This window comes from Dicentrarchus labrax, unplaced genomic scaffold (assembly GCF_905237075.1).
Source record: "Dicentrarchus labrax unplaced genomic scaffold, dlabrax2021, whole genome shotgun sequence".
In the NCBI taxonomy this organism is placed as follows: domain Eukaryota; kingdom Metazoa; phylum Chordata; class Actinopteri; family Moronidae; genus Dicentrarchus; species Dicentrarchus labrax.
In genome coordinates, this window is record NW_026136709.1 from 21,405,727 (window position 1) to 21,420,663 (window position 14,937).

The window sequence follows — 14,937 nt, forward strand, 5'->3', positions numbered from 1 at the left end:
GGAGAATAATAGAAATGTAATCTGAGCGCAAGGAGCTCTAATGTGCCGCAGGCTCGCTGTAAATGAGGGGAAGATTAAGAGAGGCACAAACTGAGCTCAGCGGGATCCTCGAAGAGTCATTTATCTGAGTCCATCAGTGCATCTTACAGCTCCTGACCAATGTGTGCATCTACTGAATGTTTGGGTGTGTTCCTGCAGACAACCCCACACAGATCGCGAGTGCGTCGGTGGCTGTGAGGATCCTGGATGTGAACGATAACCCTCCCTCCCTGACACACTACCTGGAGGCTTATGTGTGTGAAAACGCCAAAGCTGGGCAGGTACGGAGACACCAAACATCTGACGTGACAACATTAGACATCACAGCATGGAGGATAATATAGTTCAGAAGTGGTGTAAAGAAAACTAAGTGCTACAGTGTACTTAAATACAAAATTTGATGCACTTTTACACAGCTTTATATTTCTACTCCACCAAACTCCAGAGGAAAATATCAAACTTTTAGTCCACTACAGATATTTGAGTGCTTAAGCTACGACTTACTTTGGAAATTTAACTTACAAACTTTCTTATCATCCTCAAAAATATGTTACAGACTAAGATCCCAACAGTATATAAAGCAATTAAAATTACCTCAGTCTTACACCTGTAACATTAAAACGCAGCCTACACATTAATGAATCAGTAAAACTAATAATAATCCACCCTGAAGCACAGTGAAGGCCATTCAGTACCTTTACTTGTGTGCTCTACTTGATAAAACTGCATTTATGCCAACACTGCAAACACTGTTGGAGGAAAAACATCAAATCTGAAGTTTTGAGAACAAACTAAATATACAATAAAAATCTTTATGTAATGAGAATGAAGCCTCGTGGGAGCTGTAGCTGCTGTGATACCAAGAAAACAATCAGATATTAATGTTACACATTATATTGCATGCACGAGCACAACCAAATAAGAACCTTCCGTCCTTCCTCTGGGATGTAACTCTGTGTCTGTTGATGTGATCCAGCTCATCCAGACGGTGACGGCGGTGGATCCAGATGAGCCGCTGGGTGGACAACACTTCTACTACAGCTTGGCTCCAGAGGCCGCCAGCAACCCCAACTTCACCCTGAGAGATAACCAAGGTAGAGTAAACGTGTTGATCAGCTGGGACTGCAGGGGCCCAGGATGGTTGTGTTTTACTAGGCTCTAACAGTTTTCAGTGAATTTCCCCAGTGTGGGATCAATAAAGTCTATCTTATCTTATGTTAAAGGTGGACAGAAAATCCATCTTGTATGATTATGGCACCGCTTTGTAGAATCAAAAGATCACCAGGTTTCATAGTTTCCTTTGAATCACAGGTTCAACTCCAGGCATGGGAACAGAACTTTCATTGACTCTCCACAACTTTTTTATTTGGCCTGTATGGGTGAAGCACCTTTAATCTTCACTTCACTCTTTCATGATTATGTGTTAGTGCGACTAAAAAGTCAGGTTAAGTCTTAGCTCGTTTAATTCTTTTCAGTGGGAAGATCATCACCCCCTTTCTTTATCATGCCATTAATGCGAGTGTGATATAATGTCGATCACTGTGTGGCTGTCCCATATGGTCTAGCGGTTAGGATTCCTGGTTTTCACCCAGGTGGCCCGGGTTCAACTCCCGGTATGGGAACAGTTTTCAACTCTATTAACCAACTCAAGTAATATTCAATATACTACATATCTTGTACTTTGATGGTGTTGTTAAAAAGTAGACCACAACCCTGTACATGCAGTACATTGTAGCAATCTGACATCTATGTAAGTACTGTACTGTAATTGCATCTTCCTCAACTCTCACGTCTTTGTCCGAGTGACCTTTTAAATCTTAAACTGCTTTAAGGCGGCCCGGGTTCAACTCCCGGTATGGGAATAGTCTTCAACTCTGTCAGTGAACTAACTCAAGTAATGTTCCTCATATCTGGCATTGTATAAAGTAGACCACAACCCCGTACATGCAGTACATTGTAGCAATCTGACCTCTATGTAAGTACTGTACTGTAATTAGATTAGATTAGATATTCCTTTATTTTTCCCACAATGGGGAAATTCCATAATTGCACCTTCCTCACGTCAGCCCTCGTGTCTTTGTCCAAGTGATGCAGAAATCGCTTAAAGCTTAAACCGCTTTAACTATTTGACGATTTGATGTAACCATTGTACTACATGGATGGGTCCCATATGGTCTAGCGGTCAGGATTCCTGGTTTTCACCCAGGTGGCCCAGGTTCAACTCCTGGTATGGGAATTCTTTAATAATCAGTCAACTTTCCTTGCCCTCTTGTACTTCCATAGCATGGTTTAAACTAGACGTGCACAATGCAATCGATGCAAACGTGTTCTAGGTAGCACCTTTAATCATCTGTTTAACTCTCTTGACTGAGAGTTGTTTGATACGTTGGAATATAAAAAACTGTCACATGACCTATATCCCATATGGTCTAGCGGTTAGGATTCCTGGTTTTCACCCAGGTGGCCCGGGTTCAACTCCCGGTATGGGAACAGCACCTCAGTTATTGTCTGTAACAGAAAAAGGTGTATTTATTTCCTTGTAATTACATACAGCTAATTTTGAGGGTCGATTTTGATCATTTCTTTAGTGTCTTTGTCTGGTTAATTAAGATGCTATTAAGGTTAATTATTTTTCCACCAGAGAAATATAATTATATCCTGGCTTTCAAAGAGCATTGAGACCATCATGTATGAAGAAAACATTCAAAGAAAATATATAATGAATAAAATAATAAACAATTAGCTATAATAGTCAACAGTTACTGAATAAGCTCAAAAGTCTTGTCTCTGTGTCTCTGTACAAACCACTCAACCTTTCCCTGACCTCTTTGTCTCTTTCCAGACAACACAGCGTGGATCCTGACGCGTCGCGGAGGCTGGTCACAGCAGGACCAGACCGTCTTCTACTTGCCCATCTTCATCTCTGATGGCGAGCAGCCGGTCCAGACCAGCACCAGCACGCTGACCATCCGTGTGTGCAGCTGCGACCAGGAGGGCAACGTCATGTCGTGCAACGCCGAGGCGTACAGCCTGCCCGCAAGCCTGAGCAGAGGAGCTCTCATCGCCATCCTGGCCTGCATCTTTGTGCTGCTGGGTGAGTTATGACCTGCCGCTGTGAGGATGTGTAGAGAGCAAGAGGCCTTTGGTCTCGAATATTTAATCTGAAGCAATGTCAGCTAAACTCATTCATCAATTGTAACTTTGTATGACAGTGTTACTTTTCAGATTACAATTTTTCATACCCTTCTGTCCAGTGAAAACCATGTATTTCCAAATTTGGTAATTTTAAAAGTTTCTGATGAACTGAAGGATGTTCCTTTATGGGTTAAGGAAGTTCTCCTACTTCTTCAGCTGAATAAACTATTTAAAAACCCTGTTGGATTAGCTGGAAAATACAGTTTACAGGGCAGTTTTTAGAGATGGTTCTCAAAGGGCATCTACAGCAGTAAAATGCAACATTCACATTAATGCAGCAGTAATATTAATCAAAAAATATATATTAGTAAAACACTAATCCACTGGGTACTTACTTATTACTAACATTTAACTGATATTAATAATAAGAATATCTCAAGTGAAACAATTTGAAAAAGTGTCATATTTTTGGAAGATTATTGACTTATCTGCGTTATCACTTAAAGTTCTCTTGGGTGCGAATCATAACCTTGACTAAGCATCATCATTAATGCATCACAACTTTCTGCTCACTGGTGCCCTTTTCATTTTTCCAGCCCCTGCCCCTCAAACAGCCTGAGTCCGCCACTGACAAATATCACTGAATATCCCTTCAGCTACAATGGATAAATAGCTTTTCGTAACAAAACCCCTCCTTTGAAATCAGAATCATTATGTCTATTCAAAACAATGAGCTCACACTCAAAGCAAGCAAAGATGTTTTAAACAAAATGTATTGCTGTCTGTCGGTGGAGCAGAGTGAGTCAACCAGCTGAGCCCTCCTGCTCACATTTACAGGTCTGCAGGGAGAGATAAAGTGGGTCCGTATCAGCCTCCAGGGGGAAAGAAAGTGTGATGCTATAGGGCAGTTGCTAATGAACATTTTGCCAGGATGCAAAAAGAAACCCTTATTTAATCCTACGCCGATGATATGATAATGCTCCTGTGCTTTCGCCTTTGTCAGACTGAGAGTTTCTACTCTTAAATGTTGTGTTTGAGCAAAGCAGTTTATCAAGTTTACTGATTTCTGCTTCAACACAAACAAACGTGATACTTCCGTGATACTTTGTTCTAATGTGGTAAACAAGTGTGTGCAGCAGAAAGTCCCTTCTGAGGTGATACAATGTTTTAATCTTGAAACATTCATATTCATTAGTTTGGCCTAAGCAGCACATTTTATGTTTATATTCTGCTTCAAGGTTGATTATTTTACACTGCAGGAGAAATCACGAATAAAAGCAGCACACTCGCTTTCACTGAAAGGTCAGGGTGTAAATAAAGTGCTGCAGTGATTTTAATCAAGGCCTACTGCTGCCCCGAGGCTTGCCCTAGGTCGGTGCTTACATTCTACTACAAAAGTTTGATGTGCGGTCTGACCAGGAAAATGTTTTCTAGCAAGAAATTCCAGTTAATGGCAAGGTTTTCCTGAATTTATGTGTCTTCACATTCGGCATGTAACGAGGCATCTGATCAAAGTGAGAGAAGCCTGCATTGCAGTTTTAAATACACAAAACTTCAAACCAGAGTCTTTTATTGTTGTTCACACAGCAAACTGTACTTTAGTTTTTAGTTAATGAACTGTTGAAGCTATAAAAATTGTGATAATTTGATGATGCTTATGAAAGTGATTTATTGCTGGTCCAACAGTCCAAACCCCAAAGATATTCAATTTGCTGTTATATGAAACAGAGAAAATGTTTATTTTTGCTCGAGAAATTAAACTATTAGAAAAAAAAAAGAAACATCATAAACTTCCATAAAGAGTTCTCCTGCCTCTTCTGACTGTTTCTTATCTCTTCCTTTGACCAGTGATGATTCTGCTCATGCTTTCCCTGCGCACCCACCGCAAGAAGCCCTACCTGTGTGACGAGGAGGAGAACGTCCACGAGAACATCGTCCGCTACGACGATGAAGGTGGTGGCGAGGAAGACACCGAAGCCTTCGACATCGCCGCCATGTGGAACCCGCGTGAGGCACACCACCACCTGGGCAAGATGAGACAGGATATGCTGCCGGAGATCGAGAGCCTGTCACGTTATGTCCCTCAGGCGTGCGTCATGGGCGGCGGCAGCGGGGACAGTAACGTTCATGGATATGTGCTGGCGAAGCTCCTGGAGGCTGACGTGGACCCGTGCGCCCCACCTTACGACTCCCTGCAGACCTACGCCTATGAGGGGGAAGGCTCGGTCGCTGAGTCGCTCAGCTCACTCCAGTCGGGGACGTCCAATACGGACCATGAGTACGACTATCTGAACGACTGGGGACCTCGCTTTAAAAAACTCGCCGAGATGTACGGCGTGCTGGAGACAAACAGTCCTCCAATGTGGTAGAACACCAGAACCTTTGCCTTTTTAATCTGAGATGAGTTACGCCGACAAAAAGAAAAAGAGAGACAAAAACATCAGAGAAGTGACACAAAAAGACTAAAAACGTGCAAGGAAATACACAATAAAGCCGGGATGTGCTCATGTTCACATCCATGACTGTTAGCACTTGAAATCCTGCCGAAGCCTCGATTCTCCACAGCCTTGAAGGCCTGAGATGCCCGCAGCAGCAGCAGCAGCAGCAGCAGTGTGAGCTGGTTTTAAATCTCCCCCAGAGACGGGCTTCAGAGACAGGCTTGGATTGGCAGCCGCGCAAGGCCCGCAAAGAAACGGCTTCAAAGCACATGTTAACTCCCCCGCCTGACCCAGCCACAGGCAGAGCCCCTTTGGTTCAAAGTGTTGAGCGATTTATGCGAGAGATGAAAACGAGAGAGAGGGGACTACCTTACTAACAGCGGCCCGGGAGACAAACTCTGAATTGCTGATCCACTGTTCTGAGTTTGTGCTTTTATATGACCCAACAACACTGAGGGGGGGAAATGAAAGCGAAAAGTCATTGCTGCAATCGGGGATGTGTTCATTTCTGTTTCATCTGTGGCAGGTCTTAATTTATTTCTTTGTTCCATGTGCTGTATTTATATTTTTTGATAACTTATTTGGGTACTTCAAACCAACACTGTACTTAAACTGCCGCTATGTGAGGAAATCTTTAAAAGATCACATATATGTTGTAACATACATGATGTAACTGCCCTTGTTTCCAGTCTGTGTGATAAAAAGTTTTTCCACGCATCTCTAAATGTCACATGACATGCACAGGAGATGGCTATGTGTAATCCCGTGTGGGTTTTCCAGGTTGATATGTTTATTGTATTATTGTTTTTGTATCATTTTTGAGCTATTTGTATTGTAACTTTTTCCCAAAAACATAAAGCAGTTATGCATTCATGAGGATTTAAGGGAAGCCATTTTTGAAGATCTTTTGATGGAACTGGATATATCCCAGCAGGACGGTCAAATGTTACTTAAAGTTGTAGCCCGTACTTGGACGAGCACACAACCGAATCGCCTTTCATTTCGGATCCACCACCGTGCCAACCAGAGTCCGACGGCAATGAGGCTTGATCTGTCCTGTTAGAGATACCGCGTTTCCTTTCTGCCACCACACACACGTGGCTTAACCCTCCAATCCTGTGGACTTCAGAGACATTGATAATCTGCATCAAGTGCCAAATGTAAAAAGGACAAAAAAAGACGTTTTGGATGAAAAGGTAAAAAGAAAAAACATCAAAACACCAAAAGACTAAAAAGGATTTTACAAACTGCGAGGGAAGTGAAGGTACATTTTGATAACTTGATTGGGTGAAGTTTACTTGAAATCTATGTGGTCAGTCATGCTACAGTAAGTGGTATGTGAATGTAGATATTTTTTGTATTCTTGGTAATAAAAAGGAAAAAATAATGTTGCTTCTCTTCTTGTCCTTAAACCCCATTGTACATCTTGGTGGCAAAATTTTCAGTGGCTTGGAATAATAATAAACTGCTTTTTTTTTTGGTAACAAGGGGCATTATGCAATCCACCCTGAAGCGTGACAAAAATATAAGTCCTTCAAAAGATTAACTAGCTATTTAAATTTGCAATCATATGCTGAATTGTCCTCCAAAGTGTTATTGCAGTTGATTCACTTTTCATTACAGTTTCCCTCAAAGTACTTAATTTACTCGACTTATTTTGTTTTGCAGCGATAATGCTTAGCATTGATTAAAAACCTCATCCCCCACACTGCCTGCTGTACCTGAGCCTCGGCAGCACTAAATCGTTCCATCTGATTGCTTTCACTGTAACATTTACATGGGCGAAGGGAACGTTTGCCAATAGGAATTAATCACTTATAAACAAGAGTCTGTACTTAATTGCCGACGTCAATCAAAGTGATTCCAATGAAGGACGGGAAAGTCAAAGGGAAGAGGAAAAGAAACGGTAAAGAAAATTAAGAAGTGGACAGAAAAAAGAAAAGAGAATCAAAGTGATAATCTACCCAGGTACAATATTTTCCACTGGTATGAATTTCCATTCCCATTGTCAAAACAAATAACAAAGAAATAACTCTGAAAACACCTGCTGGGTGGCATTCAGCGGTGAAATTGCACAGAAGATGAGCCTACAATATTCCCAGGATTTAAATTCTCATATAAATGCATTCATATCCTCCGCATGCTGAGCAGAACACATCAATTACACACCGGGGACTCTCCTCTAATTTGTCTCTCTTTGTTTTAACATTCAGCGGTCCACAAAGGCGTCACAGATCTTTATGTTTCTCCATCTTGCATCATATCGCAGTGTCCTCATCAGTATGACACTTTCTAACCTCTCACCTTATCGCATCACTCATCATTATTATTGCACTACAGGATGGTCTCATTTCCTCGAGTGTGGAGATTGGCTCTGTTGGAAAGTTTCTGTTGTCTTTCTGCCCTTGTTACACGCTTCCTCCCCCGCTGGTCATGAGGTGCATAAGATGTTAACTCATGTTTTCCTGTTTTCAGCCTCAGGTGTAGCTGATCTGCTCATTTAGAGGGAAAACTAATAAAGAGGGAGCAGGAAGGGTGGCTCACTCAGCCCTGAGCAGCAGTCGTTGACTTCAGTTTGTTTTGTTTCTTAGTCCTGTTTCTGTGGCTTTATTTCCGTTTGTTAGTTTTAGTGCAGTTAAGGTTGGTTTATGGTAGCGGGGAGAAGCCCAGATCCTACAGCCCCATCTGGTCCGGTCTGGGAGGCTCCTCTTTTTATTTTTTATTATTTTGGCCGGCTCATGATTATCAAATAAACAGCTGTAACAGCTCTCTTGTGGACAAAAATGGCTTTATAGGGCTTTAAATTCTACCATATTCAGTATTTGCAAGATGATTCAAGACTATAAATGTATTAAACTTAATTTGCTGTTTCCAGAACTTTAATGGTACACAGTATCACCTGTTGTAGTGCTAACAGTAGCTACTAAAAGTTAAGCTTGCTTTAATAAGCAAGGCCCCAACATACAGATTCAATAGAACTGGGCTGCAGCCTTTCAGCTTTTAGCCTTCATTGTCATTTCTCAGCATTTATACATTGAAGCCAAATGTGTCTACATATGAGCCATCCTATGAGCAGTGGGCAAGATCACGCTTCTAAGAAATTTCTAAAATGTTAAACTATTCCTTTTTAATTGTCACACTTTGCTTGATTTTCTTCTTGACAAATGCACACATAAACCTGTTGGGTGAAGCTGGGTGGCATTATACAAATGTTAACAAAGTTCGAAAAAGTTACAACAGTAAAATGAGACGAAAACACTGAAATCTGTCATGGAATAAACTGTTCAAACAAATGCAATCCAGCAAATAGTTAATTATGTTAAGTGTACCCTTAAATTTGTGGATATTCAAACTTGCATGTAGATGCATTTCCTTCTATACATGTAGCTATGACTGCAAGATTATTTTATACACGAATTGTTTCTTTAATTTATTCATTATTCAGTCCATTATCCTTCGGAAAGGACTCCTCAGCCTGTCCATGCGGGAGCCTGGATGAGTTGGTTCATCAAGGAGATTCAGCTTACCTGGTCTGAATACTGCATAAGATGTCTCCACACTTTACCTGTGATTTCCTCCTTCTCAGTTTTTGTTGAAAACGTGTGTCATCTCTTTTGTCCAACCTTGACCTGACTAGATATTGTCAGAAAATAGATATAAAAAGTCCATAACAGTTTCTCAGAGCCCAATATCTTATTTTTTTTTCCCTTTAAAAACTTCAATGATCTCATGAAGAAATAAGCTGCAAAGATAAAGACAAATCCTCACGTTTGTTTTTCTGTTGATCCACTAAAGAGTCTTTGTGGTAAAGAACCGTATTTTTGCAAGGCGGTCTCAGGGTTTTATTATTCTGTGAATGTTATTCTCTAGGTTACCAAACTCTTCATGCGCTCCGTCAGTCCACTCCTCCTCAAAAACAAGAAGGATCTGCGCTCACGGTGACCTTATCCCCATCACCATAAATCTCTTGTCAAGAGCATTTGTCAGCATAGAGAGCTCCTCCAGTTTTTTTCTTTTCCTCCTCAGTGCCCTTTCCTACACTTTGCCCCATCCCATCGCATAAATTAAACCCTAACAACCCCTCCAACCCCTCACACTCGCACAGACGCCCCAATCGCAAACCTTTCTCCTCTTCCGTCCTGTTTGCCCCGTTGCCAGCCTCTCCCAGGGCCATTTCCAGGCCGAAGCTGTGCCATCCGAAAGGCACTGAGGGGGTAATTTGTCTTAAGCTCCACTGCTCTTTCTAACAGACGAAGGAGCTCAAACGGTAGAAGATAATAAGAAGCCTTCCAGCTCTAATCCTGCTGAGGGTAAACCGCAGCAGACCCAGTGAATCATCCCCTAATGCGAAGTGGAAAAACACACTCTGCTCGGCTGGAAATTGAGGGGCGGAAAGAAAGGCAAACTCAAGGCCCTGGGAGAGAAGAGCAGGTCCAACCCATTTGACATGTGGAGTTAGAGAGCGAAACATATATACAGACCCAAATCGCTGCTGGGCTTTCTCACTCTGATCCTCTTCTTATCTCTCTCTTTCTGTCTCTCTACCTCTTTCATTCTCCCTGCAGTTCAACTCCTATTTTGTCTGACTTTTTCTATCCTTCCTCCTTCCGTCCAACGCTTGCGTCTATCTCTCACACAAATTCCCTTTTTATGTTTTCCATTCCCTGTCTCCCTCACTTGTTTCTTTCTCCTCTCCTCCTTTGTCTTTCCCTCCTCGTCCTCCTCTCAGCCCAGCTCATGAGTGCAGCGATGGGTTATTTCCGCTTTATCTCGTTAAGCTGCAGAAGAACATGAGCTTTTGCCGTCAGGGTCTTTGCTGTGAGAACGGAGAGCAGTACATCATCAGCGTCTCAGAGGTTTATAGTAACTTAGCTGCAGACGCTAGGGTATATTACTTTGAAACAATAATCTGCTAATTTGTTTTCTTTTTTTTTTATGTTTTTTTTCTATTAGATCTTGGGTGCTAATAGAACTGCTGGTTTATTTCCCGTAAACTAGGAAAAGCTCATTCAAAATCATGTATGCAATCACTTCCTTTGATGGGGAAAAACCTCATTATTCAATATTTCTGTTTTGGCAGCCTTTGTGAATGCGATTTCCCACAAGATTAAAGCTGTTGTAGTTTAAAATTGTCACTCGTGGGGCGCCACGAACCGCACTGAAGCTGAGTCTTTACAGCGGGGGTCCGGGTCCGATTCCACTCCTTTGTTACATGTCATCCCTTCTCTCTCCTCTCTTTTCTGTCTCTGCTTCAGCTGCCCGTAGTGAATAAAGGCAAAAAGCCCCATAAAAATATTAAATAATAAGTATCACTTGCTTGTGCATTTCACAGACGTAGCAAATAAATCATGGCATACATGAAACATGTGACAAAAAGTAATTCAGCTGACGTAATTGTCACCACTTAAATAAATGTGTGGTTGCAACATACAACTTCAAATAGATTTTTAGATAAAGAATTGCATTAGAGTGCAGCAGACAGAAACATCAGATCTGTGTGGAGAGATGAGGAGACTTTTACTTTCATCAAATTAATACATCAGACAAACAGAATATTCCATATTTCCATAAAGATTTCGTCATTGTTTTCCTCCACCTGAGGTTTGACTGGTGCTCTTTTAATTCATCTTGTTTCACCATCTTCTCTTGAAATGGTTTAATGGCCCCTGACTGGAGCGATAGCGCCACCAGCTGTTTACCTTAAGAACCAACTCCTAATATTTGTCTAACAGTAGTGGATGGACACCCACATGAGTTGGTATTTTCTTTTGTCAATCACTGCTAAAATTTACATCACATTTGGATGGAAACCGAGCAGCAGAAAAGTTGGCCGCAGTCAGAAGTCTAATCAGCCAAACACCATACACCTGTGTGAGCTGGAAATGTTTGAGAAAACAGGAGGTCCTGAAGGAGATATGGATAATGACAGCCATGCAATGGAGAATAAAAACCTGTGTTATGACTGAGCCAGCATGCAGTATACAAACCTATGCTGCCCACTTGTCTGGTTTATTTCAAAGATATTTCAGACTAGACAGAAAACATTTTCTGGGCCTCAGGTTCTGCTTTCATGCCAGGAGACATATTGTGTCCTGTATTTGAAGCCCATTGCAATCAATCGGGTGAATCAATGAGTGTATTGTGAGCCAAGGCACAAACGTTTTAACTTTTACAAGGTAGCTGGATCACAAAATCACACAAGAATGTATGAATCTATGTGTCTGTGTCCAGCACTGTGGTACCGGACCAATCAGTGTCCTTTGAGGAAGTACTGGCAGCTACGGGGGGAAAGATGTTTTCGATCTTCTCTCAACTGGCTTCAGTAAGAGTTTGACTATGTTATACGGTTCGTTGATGGACAGATTGTTCATCCAATCACCCGCTGAGACTTTCCAAACTGTTTCCAACAACGACCTCCCAGATGTTTCTGTGTAACAAACCATGCGTCGCAGTCAGGATACAAAATTTTGGCAAAGATTAGGTTTATTTGTTCCATAAAATAATTCTGGAGTATTTGGACAGTTATTTGTTTTTTTTGGCACCTGGCAGCAGTGCTGCGAATGCTAGCTATTCTTCTTTTCTTTATTCCAAACAAGAAGTAAAACATAATTTCTAAAGAACCACCAGACATGCTTTGATACTTGAGACTGTTACATTAACAAGAGATGGCTACCAAATATGACACTTAATTTAATAAAATATTATTTATGGATCTCTTTCAATTGGTACCGTTTTAGTAACAGCTATTTCTTGGAGCAACACACGAACAAATGAGCCAAAAATCAAAAGCAGCATCAAAGCATCCCTCCCACTCCCAGAATAAAATAACAGAGATACAGTGCTGAAGCATCCTCAGACACTAGAAATATATAGGAGACACTGCAAGGATGGCAAGTACTCTCCAGGTAAAGATGACAGCAACATGACAGAGGAACACAAGTACATGTTCTGCTTTCTTATACCAAGTTAAAATTATTCAAGGCGGGGGAAGAGATTTTTATTCTGCACTTCAGAGTGTTTTTGATCCTGTACAATTTGTCTCACTCCTGCCTGCTTTGCACATTTTATTATTAATGGCGTTGACAGACACCTTCGTATTGGAGCCTATATGTGAATTGAAATTAAGCGGTGGGGGGGGGACTGAGGTGGGAAGTGATTCCAGGAGGTGTTAACTACAGTTGTCAAAGGCAGTAGATTAGAAAGAGGAGGCTAAATAAATAAAAAAAATCCCCCCCATTGGTCTTTCAATCCCTGCTACTTCTCATCTTGCCTGCAATGACCAATTTGTTTGGTTGTTTCCTGCATCTCGAGAGAGGAACCCCAACGCTTTTTTTCCCCTGTTTGACAAAAAAGAAAAGTGAAGCGTGATAACACAAACTGCATCTGACAAATTGGACTTGGCACACAGCGTATTAGGTATCTGGGACCCTTGCGATGAATGTCACTTTCTACAAATAGAAAAACAGCAAGGGGACTGGAAGGAAAGTGATGGAAGAGTTGAGAGCGGGTTGATATGAAGTGTTTGTCAAATTAGAGTTGGATTGGGATATGGCTACAGCACTGGTTGTTGTCCCTGTGATAGCGTTCTTATCGAGCTGCCAATCCAGTCAATCCCAGCAGGACTGTTTGTTTCCCAGCCTTCTTTATTTTGTCAGACCACAGCGATACAGTGCATCTGTAGGGGTTAAATAAACCCGTCTGTATGAGAGTCTTTGTTGGATTTTGTCATCTTGGAAAAATGTTTTTCTGTAAAAAAACAATTGTTCGCCTCTCAGTTTTCATCCCTTAAACCAGCTGGTATATTCACAAAAATGAGGATTATGCTTTAGCTAATCCAATTGTTCTTTTTGACCAAATTTTACATATTAAAACATTTAAATTTTAAAGCAGAATCCCAGTCTGTTCAAAGCTTAATATCTATTTTATATAAGTTTTGCTTAATTAACACACATAAATTCATTACATTTCATCAATAGATGGTTGTATCCCAACTGTCCCAACCACTGCTTTAAAATAGTGCCATCTAGGGGTGTAGTTGCAGATAACAACCCCCTTGACTCACCCTCTAGATTTAAGCATGTAGGAGGGACCCACTCCCTCTGTGGATTAAAAACAGCTCATTTAAAGGTAACGGAAACACAACAATTCCTTTCAGGTGATTACACACTAATAAAAACATACTTTAGAATATTATATTCCCAATAGATCCTCCTAAATGTTACACACTGTAGCGTTAATGCCTTGGTAGCATATTTCATAGTTTGCAATCTACTCTAATATGTAAAGATGAAGAACTCATTTTCAACTCTAGAAGTCTATGCAAAAATATAAAAAATAATCAGCTTGGGACCAATCAAACCACCTGGGAAACGCAATAATGTCTTGCGTGGGCCGAGAGCCAAAAGCCTGCAGGTTTTTATTTCAACCAGTCACCTCAGCGGGTGATGTCACTGAAGGTGATTTCTACTTGAGGATGTACTAATCAGTTAAATCAGCAGGTAGAGTCTTTGGTTTAAATTAAATCCTGCAGACTCTCAGCTCCCTCCACGGCACATGATTGTCCATTCCCAGAGGCTAAAGCAACCTGGTACACAGGCTGAAGATAGACACACGAATTCTGTGCATCCGGTCACGCACACATGCAACTCCAGCTGTGCAGACACGGACTGCAGTAAAAGCACCTCATGTGCATTTTGTGACAGGAGTCGCTCTTGCACGCACACACTTTTGGGTGCGTCCACTAAATCACGACATAGTGGCAAAGTTTCTTAAGGTGATGTTTAAATGAAGTTGCATAAGATGATAAACTCAGTGGTCATTAAGAGAGAAAGAAATGGCCGTTTTTAAAATATTCATACCATATTCACAGCATCGTTCAAAATTTAAGTTAAATTTGGTTTCTGCAACAATTTTCCTTCAGAGAATTGAGTTCTCTGTTAAAGGACGAGTGTTTAACATTAAGGAGGATCTACTGGCAGAAATATTCATGGTTATTTTTTAATTGGTGTATAATCACCTGAAAATAAGATGTGTTGTGTTTTTGTTACCTTAGAATGAGCTGGTTTTATCTAACTCTTCTACAGAGGCTGCTATGTTGAACCGCCATGTTTCTACAGTGGCCCTGAATGGACAAACCAAGCATTGGTTCTAGACAGGGCCTTTAGCAGGGTTTTGTACGTGTTCCGTGGCCACTGCAGTTTCTATTACACACTTGTAAGGCGAGCGATATTTAGCTGGTTGCAATCTGCAACTTCACCACTAGAGGCCACTAAATCTTACACTCTGGTCCTTTAAGATGTGTATGAACACAGTCTTGTCCCGTTGA

At 41.2% G+C, this 14,937-nt stretch overlaps 1 protein-coding gene and 3 non-coding genes across 5 annotated transcripts in view; all 4 read left to right on the top strand.

The window, feature by feature from the left end:
- Nucleotides 1-6,999, top strand: part of LOC127369399 (cadherin-20-like) — a 73,835-nt gene extending 66,836 nt beyond the window's left edge. For both annotated transcript variants that reach the window (XM_051410759.1, XM_051410760.1), the window contains exons 9-12: nucleotides 199-320; nucleotides 1,016-1,133; nucleotides 2,882-3,133; nucleotides 5,023-6,999. In XM_051410759.1, the coding sequence (XP_051266719.1) occupies nucleotides 199-320; nucleotides 1,016-1,133; nucleotides 2,882-3,133; nucleotides 5,023-5,543 (1,013 nt within the window). In that variant the 3' untranslated portion in view covers nucleotides 5,544-6,999. The remainder of the gene's footprint in view (nucleotides 1-198; nucleotides 321-1,015; nucleotides 1,134-2,881; nucleotides 3,134-5,022) is intronic.
- On the top strand, nucleotides 1,590-1,661 carry trnae-uuc (transfer RNA glutamic acid (anticodon UUC)). The gene has a single exon. It is a non-coding gene; the product is annotated as a tRNA-Glu (tRNA).
- trnae-uuc (transfer RNA glutamic acid (anticodon UUC)) lies at nucleotides 2,204-2,275 on the top strand. Its single transcript has one exon. It is a non-coding gene; the product is annotated as a tRNA-Glu (tRNA).
- trnae-uuc (transfer RNA glutamic acid (anticodon UUC)) lies at nucleotides 2,458-2,529 on the top strand. Its single transcript has one exon. It is a non-coding gene; the product is annotated as a tRNA-Glu (tRNA).
- Nucleotides 7,000-14,937: the final 7,938 nt, after the last annotated feature.